Here is a 26,372-nt window from a genome sequence, read left to right as displayed (position 1 = left end):
TGGTCATTCAGCCCATTGGAATTTCTGTATGCAGAGAACAACACTACAGCAAAAGCATGTTTTTATCCTGGTAGCAGCTACTCAGATTTCTGTTGATTGCATCATTCTCAGAAAATTATCTTTTTTTTGGATGAAAGTCCTCTTGCTTAATTTTGGACAGAAAGTGAACAGTAAAATCTGTTCAATCATTTTTACATCATCAATGAATCACCAAAACTAAAATATGATTTTGAAATATGTGTGTATGCCCACGAGGAATTTACCAGGACAATATATCTCTTATACTCGGGTTATTTCATTGACTTTATTTTTATAGGGAAGAAAATCAGGTAAAGTAGTAATGGTTCACTGACTATAATTGACCAAGACCCCACAATAAATCAAAACCAGACTTCCAAAGCATTGAAATTATCTCATTTATCTTAAGGAAAAAAAAAAGTCAAAAGCATAAAAAGCATTTTGGTCAAATTTGATGTTACAAAACATTTTTATATTTATTTAATATCATGTCTCCTACTCTGTAGATATACTGTATATTTTCTGAAAAAATAATATGCAAACAGATTATTGCATAACACATCTCTTCCAAATTAGCCCAGAAATATTCACTAAATTAATTTTTAACACAATAAGAAAGGTGTTTTAATATTTTACGTTTAAATTCCAGAGAGTTTTATCACGTAAGATATTCTGTGGAAAGCAGCACCTATTCACTTCTTTGTAAGCCATGATGAAGATGGAATTGGCCTCTCAGACAAAGTAACAGAGGTGATTAAAACACAAGCTGAATAAAGGAGCTTACTGAGTGGATTCTTGCAGAGTGAGTATTTCATCTTGACTCTGTGTGTGTGTGATATTTTGCATAATGGTCTACAGACCTCCTACAATTTTACTTTTACAGAATATACATACACATAGTGCTGAGACACAGAGAAGTGGATTTCACATTATGTCTATGCTTATTTAGGGMTCACTGTCTATGTGGAATGAGTAAAAGAAATATTAAAACAATTATGAAACAGAAAATATTTCCATATGCAATCAAAGAAAAGTACTGTATTTTAGTTTAGAGACAGTTCAAGCATATACAGCATATACATAATAAAGCTCAGTGTTTTGGTTTTTTTTTTTTTTTTGTATTAGCTAAAGAAGCAGTCATGAAACTGTTGAATATTGGCTTAAAACTTGACAACCACCTAGTGCATTCTTCTTGCTCACCTTTTAAAAATACACAATCTGAGATGGATACATTGCACTGCTGGATTTTACAATATATATTTCAAATTTACAAAAATACAGAAAAACAAGATTTCTTGCACTCAGATACTGAGCATTAACCCTTTGAGTACTAATTCCCACCTGCAACACTGCAGAACACATTCATCTGACTTTTTTAACATGTTTTTATAACATTCTAACAATTATAATTGTCATCTTTATGTACACTATTAGGAAATTTATTCCTACATATTAAAAAAAAAGGTAGAGTCTAATAAACTGCTAATAACAGAAGAATATGGGGCTGAAGTATGTGAAGATTTCTGCCACATAGACACAGAGAATCGCAGAMTGATGGTCTCTCAATGGAATTTTCTATTTCCTCTCTGCAGCAATTACATAAGTCTGTGTGAAGGCATCATAGCAAACTTTCTTGTGTGGCCATACAGAATTGTGCTTTTTCTCTCATTTTTGGATGCACTGTTCGCTTTCCACAGTAGACATTTTTCTCACAGCTCTATGCTCCCATTCACTTTCTGAAATCTATTATTATTCTGCACCCTTCCTATTTGTAAAAAGCGGTTTTATTTCATATAGGGATAATTCTGATGAAATTCTGTACTGTGAGTTGATGCTTTGTGCCCAGATRCTCATGGAAACATGAAAAAATCTTGCCAAGAGCCTTGTTAATAGAGAATGCTACTGACCCTGGAATGCCCTACAATTCAGCAGAAATCATGAACATAAAAAACTTCTCTGAAGGTCAAATTTGCATGAAAGAATTAAGACAATCTGAAATTTGCTAGGGGAGGAAATGGGCTTTCAAAAAGCAAGTGGTGAAATTAATAGATGGATTCTAAGAAGGTGTGTTTTTGGAAAATTACTGAACTTCCTCTTTCCTGACAACTCTGGACTACATTGATCATGTAACTAAATAGACAATATCATATATACAGTATCTCTGAACTAGAATAAGCTACTTTAGGAAAATAACTGTAGTCCTCAAAGAGTTAATGATAAAACTGCTCTACCTTAACAGATGTGGAAAGGTTACYGTGGAACAGCTTACAGGTTTGTTTAAAAGGCATACTTTACAAAGAAGTGTAAAATTTGTTGAGACAATTGCTATTACACCGCACAGTGCCACATACAATGAGTAGTGCATGCTCCGTAAAGACATTAGAGTGGACCCTTATCAAAGCTATCATATAACCTTATACAAAGGATTGTGCCACTTAAACTAGTGCAGAGTGATTTCTTTTTCCTGTAGATTTATAATGCTCTAGATTAATATCAATAGGTTTTTTTTCACAGCCTTGTACAACACTTTTTTTTGTTCTTTTTTTTAAACACGTGTAACACTAGAAAACAGCAAATGGTATATCCTGACAAATGTCATGCAAAATACAACCAATACAGCACCAAAGATGAAACAGAGACATTACCTAGCACTTCTCTCCAACAAGAAAAAGACAGAACAGAGACTGTACACTATGTGACTTTACAGGCCATATGCTACAGATTTTTAGAGGCAGTATCACTTTTGTAGATCTAAAAAGCTGCAATTTTATAAAATCCTGTTTATCATTTCTACTATAGCCACTTCTGATTAAAATCTATGGCACAGTAATAATATTTTTCTACAAAAATAAATAAGTAAAAGTTTAAGATGCTGATATGTTTATAAAAAGTGTCTGAATTTACTACGGAAAAAAAAATGAAAACAATGAATGAAAATGATGTTTCTAAAAAAATGTAATTCTGTATAACAAAAGGATATTGCCTCTCTTATTTAATTATCTAGACTTCATTTCTCATTATCTTTCAGAATAATTTCATAACTTTTAAAAATAAMTTCACTTTAAAACTGTCACTATCCCTCTTTTATAGACACTTATTAAGAAAATGAAAAGCTGTACAATTTACTGATGAGCTACACAAACACATCATCATGTTTATTTTGAAGTAAAAACAAAGATAATGATGGTTTAGGGCAAAAAACACATTACGAAGGCCCACGAACTACACAGTAGTTTCGTTTTTCCAAGGGCCAGTTTTGATATTTCCTGTACTATCTGAGCTGTATATCATGGCTTCGTGCATGTTTCCCTTGAGAATTCCRTTGTGATTGGTTGTGTTGAATGGCAATGACTGTGTCCGTGGGTGCATTTCAAAATGAGCTGGGTGGTGCACAGCGTCACTGTCGGGCATTTTGCCACAGCTGTATATCACAGTACTGGCGTCGCTGCTTTCGGGCTGGTTGACGGTCGGGTAGGGATCGCTTTTGGAGCAGCAGGCRTGCCTGTGACCCGACTGGCTGTCGTGTGTGCTGTGGGGACTGTCTGTGTGGGAGCTGTGGATGCTGCCCTCGATGCTCGAGGGGATGTGATAGGCGTACTCTCTCTCCCCCGCAGACCTGTGCCGGCTGAAGTAGCGGGGCTTAGTTCTGCTTTTCAGACACCTGTGAATGTGCATGTTGGGTCTGAAGGTTCCCTCGTTGTGCACGTGGATGTGAGCTTCGTCATCGAGCAGCTGGTCGCAGTGCATTTTGGCGCAGCACGGCGTGACGGGCGACAGGCAGTTCACGTGGTTCTGAACCGCCTGCAGGTTGGTGAGTTTGCAGTGGCTCGCCGCTGGGTGACCGAACACGGCCGACTTGTTGGGACAYGGCGAGTCCTGCAGACACGGGGCGTGAACCTGGGTGTCACCGTTGACGTTCACCTTTGGGCGCACGTTCACCTGCACGGAATAGGTGTTCCTCTTGGACGGGCAGCAGGACCACCAGCAGTGCCACACATCATCTCGCTTTGCACAGTGATGGATCAGGATGAAAAGCCCCAAGGTCACRCAGAAGGCTCCATAAAGACAGCTAAATATCATATCCAAGAAATGCCCTTGAGATACTGCAAGCGCTCCGAAGGTCCAAGTGGCGGTAAACAGGAACAAAGTGAACGCKGCGGCTCGAAGCTGAGCCTTAAAGGAATGCTCATTTTCCAATAAGGAAGAAGAAATCATGGGGCAGGTTGCCTGGGGAACGGACACAGGGTCTGTAATGTGCCCGTGGCCCACATCAGTACTGGGCACTCTCTGMGGATCGTCCGTCTTTTCCTTCAGCTCGTACTTGCGCTCGGGATGGCGCTTCAGCTGCACGTACGTGCACAGAAAGTAAACACAGGTCACCAGCACRATGAACGCCACCGGCCCGTAAAAAGCACCCAGACTGGGCTCCCAGGCCATCCAGCAACTGAAAACAACAAAGAGAGAGAGTCAGGAACATTTCAGGGCCCACTTTAGATGTGATGGACAGCTGACTGTCTTGTAGGACACAACAGTATCACAGAAGTTCAAACTGTGGAGAGAGGGAGTGTGTCTTTAATATTAATTAAGCTGAGACATCACTTTCTAATATTTAAATAGAGTTATATATATCCTATCATTTAGAGAATATTAAAATAGAAAATGTCCAAGAAATGTAGGTCAGTTTAGACACTGSAATTGCAGTGAAGTATAAAACCATTTATGTCAACCCTTTTTTCTGCTATTAAAAATGTCAGTGCTAATACTTTGATTAAAAAGCAAATGAGGCATMGTTTAAACACTCTATGTGAGCAATAGAAATGCACAGATTTCAGTGGTTTGTATAAACGAACAYTGCTACAAATTCTTAAGCCTGAAGAGTGCTCTCACAGAATTTTCTTCTTGCCAGAGAACAGCCTGAGTTCCAAKAGAGGCTGAAAAAAGACTTCCAGTTGAACTGTCAACACTTTCTGTGCTGAAAGATATATGCCATTTCTGAACTCTGCACTGCTTCCAGAGTTCCTGGGAGTTCATCCATGTCAATTTGAATGTCCTCAAAAAATTAAGAAAACTGATGGTCTCTCTGATATGYTGGTAACATGATATCATTGCAGCATGATCACGGTTTGCTAGGCTTTAAATGACATAAGCATGACTGTTTTAGAGTAGCTCAAAGTGTTTCACAGGTCAGTATGAGCCTAAGATCACTGTCCTGAGGATGAATAATCTGATCAAACACGAGGGAAGAAAACACTAATGAAATGCTAGATGGGAACTGGCAGAACATGGGTCAGAGGGAGAAGGAGTACTTGTCTAGTTTTGACTCTTCTCTATGATCTGCTTTTAGTTCAGACAGGGACTGAGCTGGCAGTGTAGGCTTGTACAGCTGCTGTTAGGTTCTTATATCCTAAATATTGCATGGTTTTCTGGAAAGAGGAATAAGTTACTTTATCTCTTGGACTTGGACAAGAAGTAATGGGCTTAAACTGCAGCAAGAAAGATTTAAATTAGATTTTTGGAAAAGTTTCCTAGCTGTTAGGACAATTAGGATAATAAGCTGTTGGAATGAAATGTGGCCTATCCATTATGGAAGCATTTAAAGTACCTCAGATAAATAACTGTCAGAAATGGTTTGGATACAGCTAATTTCCCACTGGGTCAGAAAGACAGACCAGGTGATCTGTCACTATGATTCCAGCTCTAAAAGTGACACTGTGTGACACTTCATATTCATTTAGGCATGTGTGATTAGTTGCAGTTCCTCCAGTTCCAGTGAGGAAACTTCTGATATCACATTCTTGTCTAGCCAGGAATTATCTACAAGTTACTATAAAAAGGGCAGAATGACTTTTTCTCCCRGGCTGAGAACCTCTCAGTTAAATACAGTTCCACTGGGTATTACAAGAAGAAACTGCAGAATAATGACTTGGAATCTTTGGAACCTGAACCTTAAACAAAAACACACACACATGTATTTATGAACTTAGAAACACTTCAAAGAGTAGAAAATGTGCTGTTAGACACAAGAGAATATTCCCTGAAAGATGCTTGTGGAAAGACAGGTAAGTTACCACCTATATTTAATTGGGTAAGCAGAGAACACATGAATACTCGAAGTACATTTAAATGCTGCATATTTGATACAAAGTGAGGAGAGGAAYGTTCCTGAGTGGAACAGTCCCATGGGATGCTCTTATTTCAAGCTGAATCACATTGTGGATCACTTGTGAAATCTATTCTGTAAAAAACGTTCAAGTTTGTGCATCTACATTTACTTYACCAATACATTTACTATTAAAAAYGAATAAGGCACATAACTCACTCYGCTKCCRTTGAATTAGAAGCTKTCTTTTTACCCAGTCTTATAACCATTCCTCATCTGTCCCTGGTTTTCTCTGCACAMTGTGGCACCAGGTATTGATTTGATATATTAACATGATTAAAGTATAACCTCAGTAACTGCACCAAAATGAAAAATGTCTCACATATTTACGAACAGAAATAATAGATTTATAATATACTGTTGATTATAAACTGATTGCTTCATTGGACAAATTTGAATAAATACAGAATATGACTTGGGCCGTAGGCAGAGCAAACWGTTAGCCAAGGTATGCACTGATTTCTTACTGGAATTTAAATTTCAATTACCTATAAAAATGTCTTTAAGGAGCCAGATGCTCACTCATGAACCATTCTCCTTGGTTGCCACTTTTCATGCCCAGAACATAACCAGTTTCAAATGTGTTACAATAGATGCTCAAAGCAGTAACTAAGAGCGATGTCCTCTAGAGCATTAGTGCTGCCAGAGCACTAAAATATCCATTAGAGTGCCAATCCCTGCCATGCTGATCTGTTACACACACTGTATTTAACTTCGCAGTCTAATTCCCTCTTTGCTATGCTTTTATGGAAAGACTTATTGTACTTCATTGATACCTCATGCTTGCTGCCAAGAATTAAGAATTGATAACAATGTGATGCCTGGAGAGCTTGGGGTCTACTGAACACCTGCCTACACACAAGGACGTGTGAGGACCATGTCAGGATTGCAATATATTGTGACTGGAACGTTTCCAGGTGGTGAAAACCAAAAATATTTGGATTTTAATGGAGTGACAGGGTGGAGGAAGTGGGAAAGGGATTTTTACTTGTCCTTTTGTTACATCATTATTTTAAAAATTGCTCTAAGTCACCTGAAGGATATCAAATCAAGGTAGATAATGAAATGAAAATATTTAGTTAATTAACAGCTGCATTAGATATGCTATTCATTAGGTATTTTTAATATCTTTCCCTTATTCAAATGTAAATGAAGAGCAATTCTGTAAATGAAAAGTGATTGTATTGCCAGTAATGCAGTTAAACTGGTGGAGGTGAAGCAGCAAACTCCAGATTAAGACATTGCTCTTTCACAGCTARAATGTAATAAAATTTCATAACAGATATCATACCACATTGCATGCCTGTACCCTTTATGAAATCAGCCACATTTATTGCCATAAGAAAAATGTTTTCCTTAAGAGTTTTATGATAGTAGTTTATACTTACTATGGTGCGTTGCCTTCAATTCCATAATTATTGATATTGGTTGCTGCTGTAATCCCACATATAATGAATGGAACTCCACCACTAATCAGGTAAAATCTGTTGAGAGATAATAATTGATATTTTAGTTTACCTGATTTGTGATCAAATATACTTTTTAGACAATTGTACCTCCTTGAGGTATTTTGGGAATAAAATATTGCTGAAACATTAACGAGGTCCCTAAAACCAGAAAAGAAAAGAATGGAATATGGTCACAATAAGCATATACTCCGTAAAGCAAAGAGCAGAAAGCTTAATTTTGAATATTTATATGGACCCATTTTTAACAAACCCTTGATTTACAACTTTAGTAAATGTAGTTACTATTGAAGTAATAGGAAAAACCCTGTGTAATGATAGAACCCAAATGCCAAATAAAGTTGTTCCCCTCACCTAGATAACTATATTTAATAGTTATTAAATATGTAAGCATTATAAATTAAAAATATACAGGCAAAGCAGCTTTATTTACTTTTACATGAAAATGTTCCCAGGGAAATTCAGTGAAATCACAGAAAGCTTTTCATATCTTCCACTTGATGAAAGAAAGGCAGCTCAGTTAGCCAAGGAGAAAAGGGACAGTCCACTTGGTAAAATGTTTTGGTTTATTGCTGCACAGGGAAAAATCTGAAGAAATCAGGAGGAATAAATATCCTTTGGATTTACCTCACTTTTCTTCACTCTTTCAATACCTGGCCTTGCAAATTCATTAAAATGAATGAGCATTTCAGAGGTTTCAGCAAGACCTCAAAAATACCCACGGAAAGTGTTAATCTTCCTGTAAGGGCTTGTATTGTAAGACAGCAAGCACACAGTTTCACCCCTTTAACTGGTTAAATGCCACTGAGATACCTGGAGGCAGCAGGAATTACAAGGTATGGTCATTAGGCCACTTGCAAGTCCCAGGGGATCTCACGGAATTTGGCACCCTTCATGCCTGTGCCTAAACTCAGCAAAATGAGCCATCATCACATTTTCCATTTATATAAGCAAAACCCAAAACCATGCCTGGAGCACAGCACTTCCACAGGCTCTGGGATGGAGAGCACCAGCCCCCATTCCTGCAGCTGGAAGTGATGCTGCTCCGTGGCAAAAGGGAAAATGTTCCACTGCACCTTGGAGCTCAGCTGGTTCTCTGAAATCCTGACTCATTTCCTGGCTCAACCAATGCTCCTCTGTCAGCAGACAAAATTAATTTCTTTTCRAGCCACTTTGGTGTGGAAACTGTGCAGAGATACAGACACTTCCCAGYCACTGCTGTGATGTTGTCCATCAGGTCTGAGAGGAACAGAATGTGTCCCACATTCTGACCAGAATCTAGCCATTAAATTTCAGGAAATTTCACAGTCATTACAAGGTAGGATTTTTACAGAAACAGAGTAATAGTATGATTAAGTAAATCAGCACTTCATTCCAGCCCAGAATTAGTGTGAGMATTTCTTAACCTCTTTTGCCACCTCCTTCCAAAGCAGAATTATGGTTCAGGCCTCAGAACATTTCATGTTAGCATTTATGGTCAATCTTTGTCCTAATGGTCTAAACTGTAATCAGGCCAGAGAAAATAACATTTTGYATCCATCAGGAAGCCCTTCAGATTTTATAGATTCAAAGTCACTGAGTATATATATTTTTTTTTTCAACTTGGCTTATTCTGAAGAGCTCAACAAATTCCAATGAACAAGCTGCCATCCTACAAAATCCATTCATTCACTGCAGTTTAATGATTGTAAATATCTTTTGACTTGAGCATGTTGAATAAGCTAGCTTAATAGCTTATTATTATTTTTAACAAAGACATTTTCAATGGCATTTTTGAAATTCAGGAAATTACTAGGGTAAAGCAATGAGGCATAGAAAAGTTAATCCCAATTTATCTAAGAAATAGCAAGGAGCAGAAAAAATAGCAATACAGAAGCAAGTACAGGAAACTGCACTTCGGACTCATCTGAAGTGATTACACCATAGAATTTACCTAAAATGCAACCTATAATTTCATTTTTTGCAGTGCCACCACTTTTTACAGACTGGATACATACRGATAAATCAATTCTTATCTAAAGTTTCAGACAAGCCAGTATTTGGCTGTTAGATAACCTACTTCACAGCTCACACTTTCAGCAGGCTGCTGAACACAACAGTAGCAACAGATGTTCTGGAAGCACTTATCTACACAGCTCTGCAGAAATGTGGAAAAATCCAGCCAAATTCCTGTTGYGACTCAGGGCTGAGGGCAAGAAAATCATTCTAGAAACGACATAAGGTGAAGTCAAATGGTTTCAGTGTACCTGAGGTGCACTCTACTGATACCCTACACATCACACTGCCTGCCCTGTCTCACTTGGGGGGAAAAATAGGAATATAGCAAATAGAAATTTGTATATATACAAATGATTCTTCATTGGTGGGTTCAGGATTCTTGATGGGTGAAGAGAAATAAAAGCTGTCGAATAGAAGAAAAATCAGCAAGAGAGGATAAGGATTAAAATAGACCAAAAATATAATCAAAGATATAGATGTTAAATTACTTGTAAGAGCAGAAGTGCATACTCTTGTCCGTTTATGTGTGCTCATGGATACCTTAAACAGTATATAAACAAGAAAATACCATCATTCAAAGCCACCAAAGAAAGGAAAGATTCATCAAGAAGTTTCATATATAAGTTTGTTGTGAGGAAATACATTTGAAATTAATACATTTAGACCAGTCTTTTCGAATATTACTTTTTATGCAATCATCAGTTGTTACCAGTTTCTTCTTTTTCTTGCAGATGAAATTAATAGGGCAAATAATGCTGAAGAAAAAGCTGCAGTAGAATTGATAGGGCATAAATGGGATGAAAATGTGGATAATAAATAACTATTCTTCATACTTCTGGAAAACCTTTTGTCTAAGAGAATCAAAGGGTTTTYAACATTAACTAATTTAGCCTTAAACCCCCCTGTGTGGTTTATAAACAATATTGTCCCTGTTGTACAGATGAGAAGACAAAGAGAGATCAGGCGTTCAAGGCCATGCAGAAAATGAGACTCCGTAACCCCCATGCTATGGTTAAACACAAAGCACCTCTCAATTTATACAGGAAGGGACTGGGCTGATCATGGCATCGAGGATTCTGTCTTCATGCTCAAGAAACAAAACTCAGTTCAAGCAGGAGCAAGAAGAATCTGGTGTTATCAGTACATGCTTTTCAACCTCCTTTGCCCCTCACCCCAAGAATATTTTCATATTGAAAAAAAATTATCMATGTTTTTCCATGGTTGTTTGCCTACCTTTCATTTACTATTTCCTCTTATGACTATCTTACAGTATTAAATCTTTCAAGGTCTACATCCTTTGGTTCAGTAACCAGCTTTTGTCTCCCAGTTACCTTTTCTACTTCTGAGTTAATTTTCTAATTTTTGTCATTACACCAGTTGGTTCTCTGCTCTTCAGAAAAGAACACGCAGAAACCCAGGGCCAATTTCATCTGCTGGTGTTAATCATCTACCATTCAAGAACACAAACAGTGATACTCAGGCTACCAGCAATGGAACCCCATATGGTGCAGTGAGAACAGAGATGTGACTGTTACAATGCAGGCAGAAACACAGAGATATTGGCTGTAGTCATGATAGCCATCCATGCAAATCCTTACAGACTAGGGAGCCACAAGGAGAAAACTAAAAATCTTTTTTCCAGCTAAAATTTTATCTTGACAAGAAGCTAACTTACATAATATTTTAAAATTGTTTTACGGAGAAAACTATAAACTACGTGTGGGATGATTTGGGGCTTTGAAGCAACTGCCAAGCCGTCGCTTCAGAAGCCCTTGGGAAGAGCTTTTCAAATTTGTACATTGTTGTTGTTGGCCACCCAGGGATGTCCTGATGATTCCTAGCAGGCTTTTACATCAGCATACATTTATTTACTGAGGCTCATTCTATCACATCTTCACTAATATTGTTATCCAGGCTAATTAGATTAAAACTAGTCTGGTAGGCCCCAGCAGGATGCGCTTGCACCTCTCAGCTGCAGCCGAGGCAACACCTACGGCCCAAAAAMCAGGCTGAGCAGACACAATGGGCAGGAATCTGAAGGGAAGGGATCACCCTCAGCAAACATCCCAGGGAACCCCTACATTTGTGCTGCAGACACTGCCTGAGACCAGCTAGCATGGTATTTTTTATTCCACGCACTGACACAAGCACAACCCCCCCGACGGAGCAGCAGACACTGCTGGAGGTGATGCCCCTCTGTTGACATCCTGCCTTGCTGTTTTCCAGCTTCCTTCGGGCAAAAACTCCTCTTGTAAGGCAAACTCTACCACAAAATACTGGGAGCTACATGGCCAATCTGATAGAAACAGGATAATGTCAGCAAGAATGACTGCAATAGCCTGCAGGCAGCATCCCTTCTGATAACTTAACATACAGTATATTCTGCTAAGTTCATTTCCATAAATGTTACTCCGTAAGTCAGCAAGTAAAAGAGAGTTCTAKCCACTGATGAATTTCTTGCTTGAGTTGTCTGGCTATTCTCTAGCCCAAATTTCTTCCACACTAAGATTCTTGACTCTGAATTTTTTTCCAGAAAGGGACCAGACCTTGGCTTTATGGGTGTAATGCAAGGCTGACTATAAAGGTTTTTTTCTGCAGAGGTTGGCAAAATGGCAATGCATCAGGAAGTGATTTAAAAGCTTCAAATAGTCTTTATTGCAGATATTACTTGATTAAAATGTACATATTTTTAACTGCATTCCTCTCTGCATGCACAAATCTAGAAAGGTACGTGCTAGATGTATATAAAGATACCATTTATTTCTCTTCTGCCTGAATAAAAAAAGAAAAAAATTATCAGTTTAGCTCTACTTCTGTTTAGGGCACAGTTCATATAAGAAGAGATGCCAATCTACTAGCCACTTGCAAAATAAACATGAAAATGAAAGAGGAGTCACAGTAAGATGACTTTCCCTTTTATTTTTCCTTGAGCTGGGATTTGATTTTAACATCTTTGTGAAAATAATCCATATAGAAAATAGTCATTAACTTCAGAGCTAACCAGATGCCACAGTTCAAGTACCCGGGAGGCAGGCAGACAGATAAGTAGCTGCTCTGTAGAAAACTGAATTTATGAGCCAGATTTCCAAATTATTCTTCCTGAATTTTTCATGCATCACATCATTTTGTGATCCTTAATCCTGAGAATTTTGGTAAAATAAAATAAGGCTTTGTAGAAATGATGAGATTTTGAAAGTATGCTTTTCCTTTAAGATAAAAAACACCATAATTTTTAATTCTGTTCCCAGATAGTCATGATTCACAAACATATTTACAAATACCATGGGTTTTTTTCCTTAATGATTTTGCTGAAGAGAATTAGCCTATATATCCTTCAATGCTTTTCTCCTGTATGCAAAGGAGATCTAAAGATGGAGAATACAGATTAAAAACAAACCTACTAATAAATCTAAAATAAACTTTAGTTTTGTGAGTCAAGACTTCAATGATAAATCATAGTAGAAGTAAGSGTTGTGTGAAAAGCCTATTTACGACCTTTCCTGTGCTAATATTGTTATTCTCTTTAACTGTCTGTTCACAGTCCATTTTTTTTTCCATTTCACTCGTTCAGCACTAGAGAAACACAGGTCACTGGCCAGGTAATTATTAATTTATCTTATATATACACTTTCTTCYTAGATCTTATTGCAACTTAAGAATTTTGTAAACATTAATTAATTAATTGTCATAATGTTCTTGTGAGAATACCTATAATCTTTTCCACTTAGAGGCAGACACTAAACCAAAGAAAGACAAATGAAAAAAATTGATTAGGAAAAATCCCTGCAGATTTGTTTGCTCAGCTTAAGATGTCCACGCCTCTATTTGACAAAATTAGTCTCTGTTTTTTTATAGAAATTGTCCAGGAGAAATGAGTTTAAATACTCTTCATCTGTCCTCAAAGAGCCATGGGAACCTGGGCAATAATGTGAGATGTTGTTTGTCAGTGTCAGAGCTGAAACCTCACCCATCAAACACCTTCAAACCCATCTGCTTCTCTCCCGAGAGCCTCTGCACTGATATCCATCCTGAGAGCCCCTGCCCTTCCACCCATGGCAGGTGATGTCTCCAGCACTGTCAGGCACAGGGGAAGTTTGGCCTCTGCTGGAGGAGGCARCGCTGAAGGATTTTTATTCTCCTTCCTTGGGTGATGCCCTTTGTGGCCAGTGCACCCGGAATTTTCCATGTGAGACAGTCTGAGCCAGCAGAGAGGACGGAAAAATAAAAATGCATGTAACAAGAAGACAAAAAATTAATTCAGGAACTCAAAGAAATGCTCAGAGAAAATTTAGAAGAAAGAGAAAGGAGATTCATTTACATAGAGATAACTCTATTGTCTCTTGGTGAGCTAGACTAATTGAAGGGCTATTGTATCCAAGAAGCAAGAGACACCTTGACTTTTTTTCCCCTATTTTACTGGAGAATGCCTTGGKGGCTGTAGGAAATCAAAGACAGAGATGATTCTTACAGTGTATTCCATGCTGCAGTTTAGCTCTATTGACTTCTATTCCTGYTTAATTTAATGAACAAATAACAGAAGTCAGGGTAAGCAGGAATCCATGCTCAATGCACTTCTGAAGGAAAGAAGTAAGTAAAATATTAAGCATCATGCTGATGAGAAAGAAAATAYATTAGTATTTATTAAAGATTCAGTATTTGAAAAAGTTTTAAAAAATATGATGCTTATAGAGAAAAAACTGTTTATGGTAATGCTGAGAAATCACGGGAGGAGAAATAACACTCATGCTTTGAGTGTTCTTTATTTGCACAATCATTTTRTCCCCAGAGAACACAACAGCCCTTTCAATTCTGTTTCCACAGTAAATTTCTAGCAGTAAAATGGCTGATACTCTTGTTTGGAGGTATTCATTGCTACCTCGTTTTTTCCAGACATTTGACTACTCTGGCGTAGGGCTGTTRGCTGAAATCATTTTGCAGTTCCAGTCTACTGAATCAAACACAACTGCTTCACTGAGCATTGCAGCACACCTCTAGAAAGTCAATTACCATCAGGATGTCCTTCTGCCRTTTGGAGGGGAGAAAAGAACCATTACCTATCAACCCTCATCAAGACAAGGAATTTTGATAACAGCCTATATATGACAATGGCATTTCATATAATATGAAAGTGAAAAATAAAGCATGCAAAGATAATAAGTGCTGTACTTTTATATTGTCCCGTATTTAATACTCACTTCACTTTCTATTAGGATCAATGTCCTATGACTGTCAGTAGAACCACCTTGCATTTTAAACAGAAAATATGGATTTCTTTGGTTTTATTTGAGGTAATATTTCATTAACGCTGCCAAAGGAACCAAATGAAATGACTAACAAGAGAACATATATTTTAATTTGGTTTGACTGTGAAAGTCACTGACAGGAGGTTCTGGTCTATGTTCTCCTATGAGTAAATTTTTAAATCATGTTTTTAAGAAGGAATTTATGTCAATCCCATATTTTATGATGGCAGTCTCCAACATAACTKCCTTAATTCCCCTGTGTTTCATGCCATTGTCGAGTTTTTGACACTTGCTTTTTAGGCAACATTTTTTTCTCAAGGTTGTTTCTTCTGCAGTAATTTAAAAATATTTTAAGCAGACCATTCAAGTTCTTGTTTTGTAGTTCTGTAGTTTTTAGATCACCTGAAAATACACTGTTTTTAACTGAGACAGAATGAGAACCTTTCGAGAGTTGATTCAGAGGTTATTTATTCACTATTTGATGTACTTTCGGATTTAGGTACGAAGGATACTTGTGGTATTTTAAAAAGCTATTCTGAAGCATTAATTTTTATTATGAGCTATACTGCCAAGTTAGAGCTAAATAATTTTGATTGCATGAGACTCACAGGTAGCATAGGAATAATACTCTCAGTTTTACTTTCTGTTAAGTCCTTTCACTGCACACACAGAGAAGAATTCAGATGTTAATGACCAAGCAATCGATGTCATGAAGATGGGGAATTTACTGTTAGACCTTGTTCTTAGGTTTGCTCAGCTGAGCATTTAAGACAGGTGTGTGCAAGCAGACAATGAAAAGAGAATAGAGGAGCTCCTGGGAAATTGCTCCACAGAGACCATGATAATTCTATTCTTCTAAATTCATGTATTCTTTTCCTTTTTCTCTTATATAAGTCAATGATCTTGCATGAAGGGCAAGATCTTTGCCCACAGTGCCAGAAGCAGCTAAAACTGTTTAGAAGAAAGTGAAAATACAAKAAAYACTTCAAAGATGTGTATTTCCAAAGAAAAGTCATTCTTAATTTGCACATTTTTGSCACRCCTTGTATCTTTTGATGCAAAATTAAACCCCCGTTCCAGAGGGCAGGTGATAAAGAATCTTAGCTTTCTATACCGAACTTTTATGCGGGCACAGGAAGAACAGAAATCTGATTTCCTATGAATTTTACAATTGTCTTTGGTGTCTAAATAGTTMCAAGGTCCCTTTGAGATCTTACCCATAGTTATGCCATCTCCCTGTAACTTCAGCCTTCCCTTGTGTCGAGGTATTTATCTTTGTTATTCACCTGCCCAGCCAGTCTTGTGGAGCCCAGAGAAGTTTAATGATCTTTATCGATCTCACACCGACTACAGCCAAGTTGTCAGACATGAAAAGTCTCAATGGCAGACACATCCTTAAACAAACTGTTTCTTTAGGGAGATCAAAATATAAGCAAGAATAAATTTCAATTTTTCCATTACAGATAATTATAGGCAAAATGTGAAAATTTGAACTTTAGTGGTTCAAAGCCTAGCAAACAGGAATCTTAAATTCACTGTTTTCCAAAAYGTCCTGCTTTTCTACATTAATACTACAATTTTTACTTTAGTTTATTGATTCCTGAATGATGAATGTTAGTGTTACTATGTACAGAGAGAATACAGTAGTGAGAAAGCTRAAAAGCTGGCTCTGAAACATTTCAAGCACCTCATACAGCCTGTTTGATTGATACAGGCCATTAAAATAATCTGTTTAGGAAATTTAACATTGCCCCATGAAATCTGCCATTCCTGAAAAAAAACCCAAACTGTTTTTCTTCAATGAAAACAAAATTATAGCTTCAGACATAATTGTATGTAAAGCTGCTGAATGCATCAGCTGGTTTCTCTCACATAGCAGTGACTTGGTTGTTACTGTTCAAGACTTTAAAATGATAAAGTTATGGCCATTGTGCAGTATACATATTTTTAATATTTGATAGTCATATTTGACAGGTGGATATGTCCTCATGAAGTGTTTTCTTTCGAAGTTTACAAAACAGTGGTAGATTTCATCTCTCTGGATTTGTTCAGCATATCCTATGCTGAACATATTCTCAAATGACACCCATGCACCATATACATTGTCTATGTATAGAAAATACATGGAGGTATCTCCATTTGCTTTTAAATATTAAAACTTCAAATTATTAAAGCATTCTTACTGTTCCTGAGAATTTTACTAATAGGATAATAAATGCCTCATCTTCAAAGTATTGTTGATGAGTAGGTGCTACATCCTCAAATACAAACATTTAGTCTTTCAGGCTTTGCATCTCTGGGTTTACAATTATGTGCTAATCACAATTTACTGCTACCTTCCATCTATTTAGGTAATTGGGTTTCTTTTCAACTGCATGTATCTAAAATCTAATCACACAGCCATAGCAGGATGTATCCTCAGGCAAAGTGAGAGGACAAACAGTCTTGTTTAAGACATGAAGAAACCACACACTAAATAAAAATAATATAATTTTGATTATTAAATCTTCTTGGTCTACGAGAAGTATTCAGTCGCAAACCCAGAGGGCCGTTTAAAATTGAAAAGCATTTACGCAGAAAATCCATGGAAACCACAAAACCCTTTCTGTTGGATCTTTTCAGCTACCAAGCTTTTWGCTATCAAACCCACATTTTTAGAGAGGAGATCAAACAGTTTCCCAAAAGGAATTTTTTTCTGACATGAAAAGCATACATGCAGGTTTTGAATTCCTCTAAAGATGTCTGTGGTAAAGGAAAGGCCTCTGTGTTTTAATTTGGTTCCCATTTTAAAATATTTTGATTTTTTTTAATAGTTCTGGTATTTTTAGGGTTTGCCACAGGTCATGAGTTGGGGAGAGAGCATCTCTTAAGGTTAAGAGAAAGYAGTACCCTTAGATATCAGACGTGACATTCATTCACATTGACACTGCTTTCAATCACACAGAAAACCATCTGGAAACACTCAGGTAAAGCCAGGGCAAGGCACAGATGTTAAAATCCTAAGACACAACCTCTGTGCCTTGATATATAGATCCTGAAGGCACTACATTTTTGCTTTATTTACCAAGACTGCACAATGGAAAATGGAAAATAAAGTGTTATGTATAAGGCAACTGTATAAGTTAAACTTGTGCCTTTTTTTTCCTACCCTCATTGTTCACAAATACTTGCTACCTGCTACTTGCACAATACTTGTGCTACTTGCACAAATACTCAGTCCTTATACAGAGCAGCAAAAGAGAAGAGAATGCTTCCCTCAAAAATAAAATTAATTGCTTCCCTCAAAAATTAAATTGCAATAAAATACGTCACAACTGCATTATTCTTTTTCAGAAACTAATCTACCCTGTAAAGAACCTTGGTGAAGTTTCATCCTTAAAGTTTGCAAAAAGGAAAAAGTCTACTTTTTAGTTTAGGTTTGGTTGTTTTTTTTTTTTTTGGTGGAGAAAATATTATATTAGGATTTATGCAATGTTATCCACTTCTACAATTTCAATTTTTTCATCTTGACAGATATGCAGGAAGCTAAGAACTTAAAACTAGCAAGAAGGTGYTATTAAATGTAACAAGCAGCAGGGAAGCATTAAAATATGCTGAAAATAACTTATTTCTTAGATGGTTTTAAGACTYTCAGCTTTTTGCTGGAACAGATTCTCTTTCACAGTCCATAGGACGTAATTCAATCTGCTAATCTAGAGGTGGCAAAGAACATTCTTTTTTGATGTTATATTAGAAAAAAATACTATGGATTAGCCTATTAACCCACAGAAAGTACTGTGCAATTAATGACTCCACAAAACCATGGAGATTTAGATTTATTGACAAAAACTCAGGTTGGCATTTTGTCCTTAATTCACCCTATTGAAAAGTAAGGAACAAAGGTACAATTGCATGAGTTCATGAATGTCAACCCTGATTTTTAACTTCAGTGTTGAGGGGTTTTGCTGTTGTCACTCTTAGTCTTACTAAGCTGAGCTATGGAAAATCTTTTATGCATGATGATGGCATGAACATTTGCTTTTCCCTATTGTTTAAAAGCTGACATAAACAGAAACCTATTTACAGTGATCCCTATCCCAGATTTTCACCAGAAGCAGAGAAAGGTTTTCCATGATATTTATATATGTATATATGGGKTTTTTTGAGCACTCAACCAGAAGTGATCAAGAAACTTTGAAAGAAAAAAAGCAGAGTTAGAGTTATTTTTATAATCATTAATTGAAAAATACTAATTTAAACCCAGAAATATGACATTTCCAGAATGTTACTAACACAGAAAAAAAAGAGATTTGAAAAGGAATAAAGAGCAATCTTCACAAAACTGTAAGAGCATCTCCCTGCTCAACTTTCCAGGTCAACAGGCTGCCTAGCTTTGCTAGGTACAATAATTGTGATTGGATTTAGCAATGCCAGGACCTCAGAAGGAAATGTTCTCTCTCGCTGGAAAACACTCTCTTAGAAGCACAAAGAAGGAACATGGAAAATTGGTTGCTTCTTCAATACCACTAATGGAAGACTAAAAGATAAATGAATAGACAAGTTTAATGCCATYCTTATATAAGACAATAACATGAATATAAGAATCCACATTAAGCACTCCAAAATGCCTGACCTACAAATGATAGCCAGCATGGGGTAACTATTCTGCAAATAACAGCAGTGATTTGCCCATAATTCCTGTTCCTTACCTTTTTGATTAATGACAGAGAGTTTTAGAGACATCAGTAATTCCAGAAATTGAATTCTGAAATGGAATGCATAAATATTTCTTGAAAATGGACTCTGCCTGTAGAGGTACTTTTTTTTTTTCTGGATATGTCTAAAGTTCATCTAGTACGAAGAAGCAGCAAAATCATGGAACTGATCGCTCATGACTTTTTGTTGACATTGCTCACAAATATTGTAAAATAAACACAAATGGTCTTCAGTAATCATAGTTCTCTTACCTCATAATCAATAGATAAACCAATACTAAGTATCTCTCATTATCACTAGATAAATAARTCAGGTATCTTGTGTGCTCAAGTTTTCTTTCACAGAAAAGGTTACCAGTGTTCACTTTCTGATAAACTGTCAAACTCTTGGGTGATTCTCTGATCACTAAGTGTAATCCAATAATAATGGCATTACCCTTATGTATGAATGAGTACTCAATCAATACAGGCATAAAGTTTAATCTGGATATTCTGTTTTACTAAGGCATATTAGACATTATATGTTGAAATTAGTKTAACCTGTATCATTAAAATTACAGAAGATTTACCAAAATTTAGTAAGCAGTATTTTCCATCTATGAACCAAAATCTTGTGACTGAATCTGTGTAACTCCCACTGAAAATCCATTGTGGGTGCTGGTGTTTCAGAGCAGAAGGTGGCCTAATTTTTTGTCATGTTTTATACAGCAAGGTGGTACCTGAATAAAAATACCTGGAGGATCAGCAGCCAGCTTCTACAAGACTCATAACATTTCCAAACACTGAAGGCATATTTGGAACACATTAGTTTCAAAGTCTCTTCTGTCAGAATTCGCTTGCATAATGAAACACAAGAGTTTCTTATGAGACCAGAGAGGCTGTAGTAAAGAATTCTGAAAATTGTACTGAGAATTCAGTAATAAATAGAGGTTGAAAAATGAAAATACTGTTAGGAAAAATCCTTAGTTTWCTAATAACAGGATTGTAGGACAGAAATGAACATCAGGAAGTCATGYAGSCCACCCAAAAGCTCTGAGTCAAGGTCACATTAAACACCTGCCATGACTGGCTCAGCCTTATCAAATCCCTGCTAACAAATTGCTTGGGACAGAGTTCCCACAGCCTCCCAGGTAAYCTGTTTTAATTGTCAACTACTCTCATAGCTTGAAGTATTTTCCTAATATTAACCTATTTACCCCTTGCTGAAATTTAAGYTTATTATTTGTTGTATGATTTCCTCTTTAATGCCTTCTCATTTGGAATTTATAAGGAACACTAACTCAAAAAGAAAAGAATCATCCCCATTTCCAGTGATGGATTTCAACTACTTAGGATATACWATGTCAAGGAGATCAGTGGAAGTTTATGTATAATTTTCCATGGTGTCTCAACTCAAAACCAAGTGAATTAATCTGATGCAGCTTTTCCTCCCCAGACTTTTAAGCCCTCCTTCCAAACAGGCATAAACTAGAGATTACCACACATATTTGACAGGAAGTATGCATAGAATAAGCCAGGTCTGAAGCTGAATTTGCAACAGTTATACATATATATGCCCCAACATATTTAATGTAATATGCATATCTGTGGATTYCACCAGTTTTGTTTGTCCAAAGAATATATTCTAATTCCCTTGAATTTTGCTATTCATTAATAAAGAAAAATACTCTGAAGCATTAAAATTATGTATTTAGAACTATCATTGCTAATATATATACATATGTGCATTATATATATATATGTATTTGGGTTGTATTGCTGGTTTATTTTAAGATAAGCCATGCACTTTTATTTTGTTTAGCATTTACTCTTGGAATCTAAGTATATATTTTAGCCAGAATTACTTTATGGAATAGTGAAAATCTATTGGTAAATGCAATACCTACTGTGTCCTATGGCACGCTGCAATTTCAATGCAGAGTGATTGTACTGTGCTGCAGTTATTATCAGATTATTGCACAATCCTGTGTCACAGGATTGGCTGCCTGCAGTGTTCCAGCTCCTGTGACATTGCAGTTTATCAGTCTGCACAACAACCTTCATAAATCTTCATGACTTATGTTTTCCTGCAACATCACCATTTTTATTACACTTTACAAGCTGGATGTATGCAGATGCCTGCTCAAGAGACAAGTGTCCTGTAACAAACTTCAAGTTCTATCTTTCTCACAGAATAATTTCTGAAAGAAAGAATTTGTATCTGATGTGACTAATTTTCCTCAGCAATTAATGAGTACTATCATCTACCATTAAAAGTCAGATAGTCCTTTCTGTAATTGTGGTGAATATAATTTTATGCAGATGGGAATGCTTAGTTCTTTGTCCACACAATTACAATAAGGACACTTGAAAAGATCTTATGCATTTATCTTTACAGCATTTTTGCATAATCAAGTTTAATCTATATGACACCAGAGAATCATCTAAGAAAATATTTAGCTCTTTCAAATCTGATAAAGTTTGCTACAAAGCCCCCATTGGAGTCTGAATATATTATCTTCTAAAAATCCTTGAAYTTGTAAAATTTCCAATCAGCGTTTTACATTTTGCCTGGAGCAGCATATCAAAGCATGGAGCATTTTATCAAACTTACCCACCCTCTAACTTACCCTCTACAATTTTGTCTATGACTAGCTGAAATGCTAGAAGCTACTGAGGCAAGGGATAGTGTGACAAGAATTCTGAATTTCCAGGAAATGCCTACATGTGAATTCAGGATAAAAGCAGCTGAAAATTCAGTATAACACACAGTTCTGCAGATCAGCATGTTGCAGTTCCAGCCTTTCAAAGCTGGAAATATCACAGGAATCATTRTAGGTCTGCATGAAACTCATAACTTTGAAAACTTGCAAATGCTGTAACTCATGTAGYTAAAATTTCTAAGTCTGAAGCCCATCCTTTCCTCATTAAATAACCAGGTACCACACAGGTGTGGTCATTTTCTTTATTTTTCTATGTTTGTCAATAGCTGCAGCTTTGGAGAGAGTTTCAGTTGAATGGATCTAAGTGACTTACTACAGTGTTTAATAGCTTGTTTACAAGTAGCAAGTTGACATATATATTTTTTTTGCAATTCTTTTCATCTATCCTAAGCAGCTCAGACACTGTTCTTTAAAAAAAGAGGGTAAAACTTCACCTTGTACCTCAACATCTCTTAAAGGTTTGATATTATTGTATTTCTACTCTGGAAAGTATCAACGTTGTGTATACCTTGCCTGTACCTTAGCAAATGAAGTTATGACAGTACCAAAATCCTTTTTCTACTWTGATTTTGACAAATTCTTGAACTAAATTTACATCAAGGAGGAGCCTATGCTCCAGGGATCGTTCACTTAAAGTATTTGGTAGGCATTCAGGTCAGTTTTGAAGAATAGTATTGCCATTTATGCCATGACAACACACTTTTGAAATACTTGCAGCCAAATGAGGCGGAACTACAAACAAAACAGGTGCCTCTGTTACCATTTTGCTCTTAGTGACTCAAYTGATCACCTTGAAGGGGGAGAAGCAAAGTTCCAATCACTCCTCCAGTGACTGGAGTGTCAGCAAGGAAAATCCACATCGCCTACTCAACGTGCAACAACTTYCCCAGGGTACCACTGTCAATATATTGCTGTGGATCTCCATAATATTTTAATATTTCCMTCTTACTAGAAATTTTCTTGTGTGGAACAATTAATCCAAACCTGAATTTAACATTTTCTTTGACCTAAGATAATTTTGTCCCCATCTGATGGAAATACAATTAGCTTCTGGGAAAAATTCAGTAAAAAGAATCAATGGAAACGTTTCCCTTTTCATTTTATACCCTTTTCCACTGCAGACCTTTCAGTTACATCCGTGACTCCACCTGAACATGTATCAGAGTTTTAAGAGTGATCATGTTAAACAGCATGTAGTATCAGTATGTCTTTAAAGTATCAAACCAAATTCCAAATACCTTTAGGTTCTGCAATCCTGTCTCTCCCTTTAATTCGTGATATGAAGGCTTAAACTTCCAGTTTTGTCCTTAAGCGTCTCTTTTTCACTATCTCTAACTTTCATACCTCAAGGGGCAGAACTGTTCTGTTTCTTCTGGCTAAGGCTCCTTCCAGCAGTATGATTCTTTTTGTTTGAGTGGAGTTTTTAGTATGTTCTTGTTTGGTTGTTTGGTTGGTTTGGGGGTTTTTTAGGTTTTTTTGAGAATTTGCCTAAGTTGGTGGGCTGAAAAGACACAGCACAATCTGTCTAAAATGATCAGCATTTCTGTTGTATTACTCCTGTTGTGTCATCCCTGAATGYCAGTTATTAAAATTGTCTTCAGAAGCAACAATGTAGCATTGTTCAAAATATTACCTCTATAATTAAATCAAATCCAAACCTTGTAAAGGCTGTTATCCTTAGATTATTTTAATATTCCATATAACAATATAAGAACTTACTTTGATGTTAAATATAAGCCTTATTTTGGTGAATAAAGTGAACACAATASCTGGAAGGAAAACATGGCTTTTCCCACATTCAATTTTTATCAAACGCAAAAAATTAAAAAAAAGGTATTTCAGCAATATGGCCTTTCTCCTTCCTGGGAAATATGRCAAATATTGAAACAAGAAATACAGGAATAATGTTTAGCACATAATAGATCTAAGAAATTTCACTAGATGATATTTAAGGTCCCTCCCAACCCAAGCCACTTGATAAAAACAGCTGTTACACATTTTGTTCTTTTTAGAACCTTACAGTATGGGGGGAGCCTTGAAAATAAATGAGGTTTGCAAAAAATTATTACAGCACAATTTAAAAATTATCTAATAATATACATTTTGAGTCTTAACTTCCCATATCTAAAATAAGAAATGTTGATTAAAATATCAGAGACATGAGTTAAACTTCCTGATGGCTGATCYTGCCCACATCAAAATCTTCTATCCTCTAAGCAAAAGATACAATCAAGTACTTAATTTATAACCAGAGAAGATTAAGCAGATTTTCAGAGRCTGTTGGCTCACCATGCCATGGTTCATCCAGCTGGTGCAAGCCTTACTTGCAGGGAGACATCATTTTCACTTCCTCTGCAATGACACAACTGGGTCTATGCTAACAGTAAAGAATGAGCCACAGAGATCTCCTCAGGCTCCTGAGAAYTCTGCCCTGTGGCACTTCCCATTTACCTCAACATACTCAAACTATACAGAATTTTTAAGAAAAAGACAGGTGACCCCTTGGGATAATCAGGCCTAAATTCACACTTTATAGGGGAAGGTCAATCTGTTCTCTGTGGGAAGGAAAAATGGGCTTTCATGGGGCAAGATTCTATGAGTTAAATTTAAGGGTATATCATGAAGAGGAAAACAATGGATTGCAATTGGTGCTTTTCATCTGACCTCTTTCTCCCTCCCTCTCTCTCAATCCCCGTTTGACACTAGAAGACATGAATTTGTGAGAGCCAGTGCTAATGAAAAATGCACTAGAACTTAACTGCATTTCAGAGCTGCTGGTGTCAAGGGGACAAGTAATGTCTGTGGCTGTCAGAAYGTAAATTAAGTTGCTTCCTGTGATTCAGACTGGAGATTCAAAAAAGGCCATGGCCAAAAAATGGCATATTTGCCAAAACTTGATGTTTAATAAAGTATTTCTTATCATAGTTAAATGTTGATTCCCCCATTACACTGCTATTATGCTGCAATTAATTGCAGCCAACTTGTCATAAATGATAGGGCACATTAACAAAGATAATTTTCTGAAGACCCTTTCAGCCTCAGGAATATTGGAAAGCATTAGGTTTCTTTTTATTCTGGGGTTTTTCTCTGGACATAAGCATTCTCTAAAAACTAAATATAAGAAGTCTTTATAACTGGAATGCTTTCAGTATCTCCATTACGGAACAAAACCATCATGTGAACATTTCTAATGAYATAATGAATATTGCTGTGTGCAACTCATCTTCAGGACACAGCCTGCTTCACTGGTAACTTATTCAGTGAAAATTTCCATATAATCCATTTGTGRTGGAAGCCACAACATTTCCTGCCAGGCTCTCTCAGGACCAGCAGTTAAGCAAACGCAGCAGTGGGTCCATTTGTGCCCATGTGCTGGTGTTCAGCTTGTCAGAATTCAGACCAAGCAGCTAAATGTTCATCCTGAGACAAGCAGGGTTAACACTGTGAGCAAAGCACTAAGTGGATGCCACGACCCCTGTGGTGTCATGCAGCTCTGTAAAATCCCCTGGCTGTAAAGCAAGAGCCTCATCTCAGGACTGGTCAGCAATAACAGAAGGAGAGGGTTTGCTCGCATTTGAAAGTTTAGWGTGCTTTCTCCTTTTTGCAGTGGAAGGATTTAGCAGAATTCAGTGTCTCAAAGATACTGAGCTGCTGTTTAGCCGGGTACTACTAACTGATGTTCAGGCAGCTGAGAGGAATAATGAGCTTGGGAATGACTGTGAAGAACTGCTGCCACATTCCCAAGGACAGGGGAGGGWGCAAGGGCAGCACAACCACGTCCTGTGTGCACCCAGGGTACGGGGTGTTCATCATCACCACACCCCAAACACCAGGGAAGAGCCCTTTCCTTGCTGCTTTCAGGAGATCACTCAGTACTCTGGAGGTGCACAAATGATGTGCAGAACCTTGACCAAATACAGGTTCCTATAGGACAGCAGACACACACACAACTGCATGCAAACACCCACTGGCAGATTATCACAGTTTAATTGAACCACTCCAATTCTCAGCTACTGTTTCCAGGTCTGCCCTGTTAAAGGACAGTATCTAAAAAACAGTTACGACATTTTAAAATATGTAAAATATGTAAA

The 26,372-nt window shown here is 36.9% G+C and overlaps 1 protein-coding gene across 1 annotated transcript in view; it reads right to left on the bottom strand.

The window, feature by feature from the left end:
• Positions 1–294: 294 nt before the first annotated feature.
• LOC130582304 (adhesion G protein-coupled receptor A3-like) overlaps positions 295–26,372 on the bottom strand; it is a 243,241-nt gene continuing 217,163 nt past the window's right edge. The window contains exons 18-19 of the mRNA XM_057380921.1: positions 7,567–7,662; positions 295–4,462 (exon numbers count right to left, since the gene is read on the bottom strand). Of these exons, the coding sequence (XP_057236904.1) occupies positions 3,241–4,462; positions 7,567–7,662 (1,318 nt within the window). The 3' untranslated portion in view covers positions 295–3,240. The remainder of the gene's footprint in view (positions 4,463–7,566; positions 7,663–26,372) is intronic.

This window comes from Malurus melanocephalus, unplaced genomic scaffold (genome assembly GCF_030028575.1).
Source record: "Malurus melanocephalus ecotype Western Australia unplaced genomic scaffold, MMel_1.1 scaffold_12, whole genome shotgun sequence".
Taxonomy (NCBI): domain Eukaryota; kingdom Metazoa; phylum Chordata; class Aves; order Passeriformes; family Maluridae; genus Malurus; species Malurus melanocephalus.
This window is presented reverse-complemented; position numbering and strand designations above follow the sequence as displayed.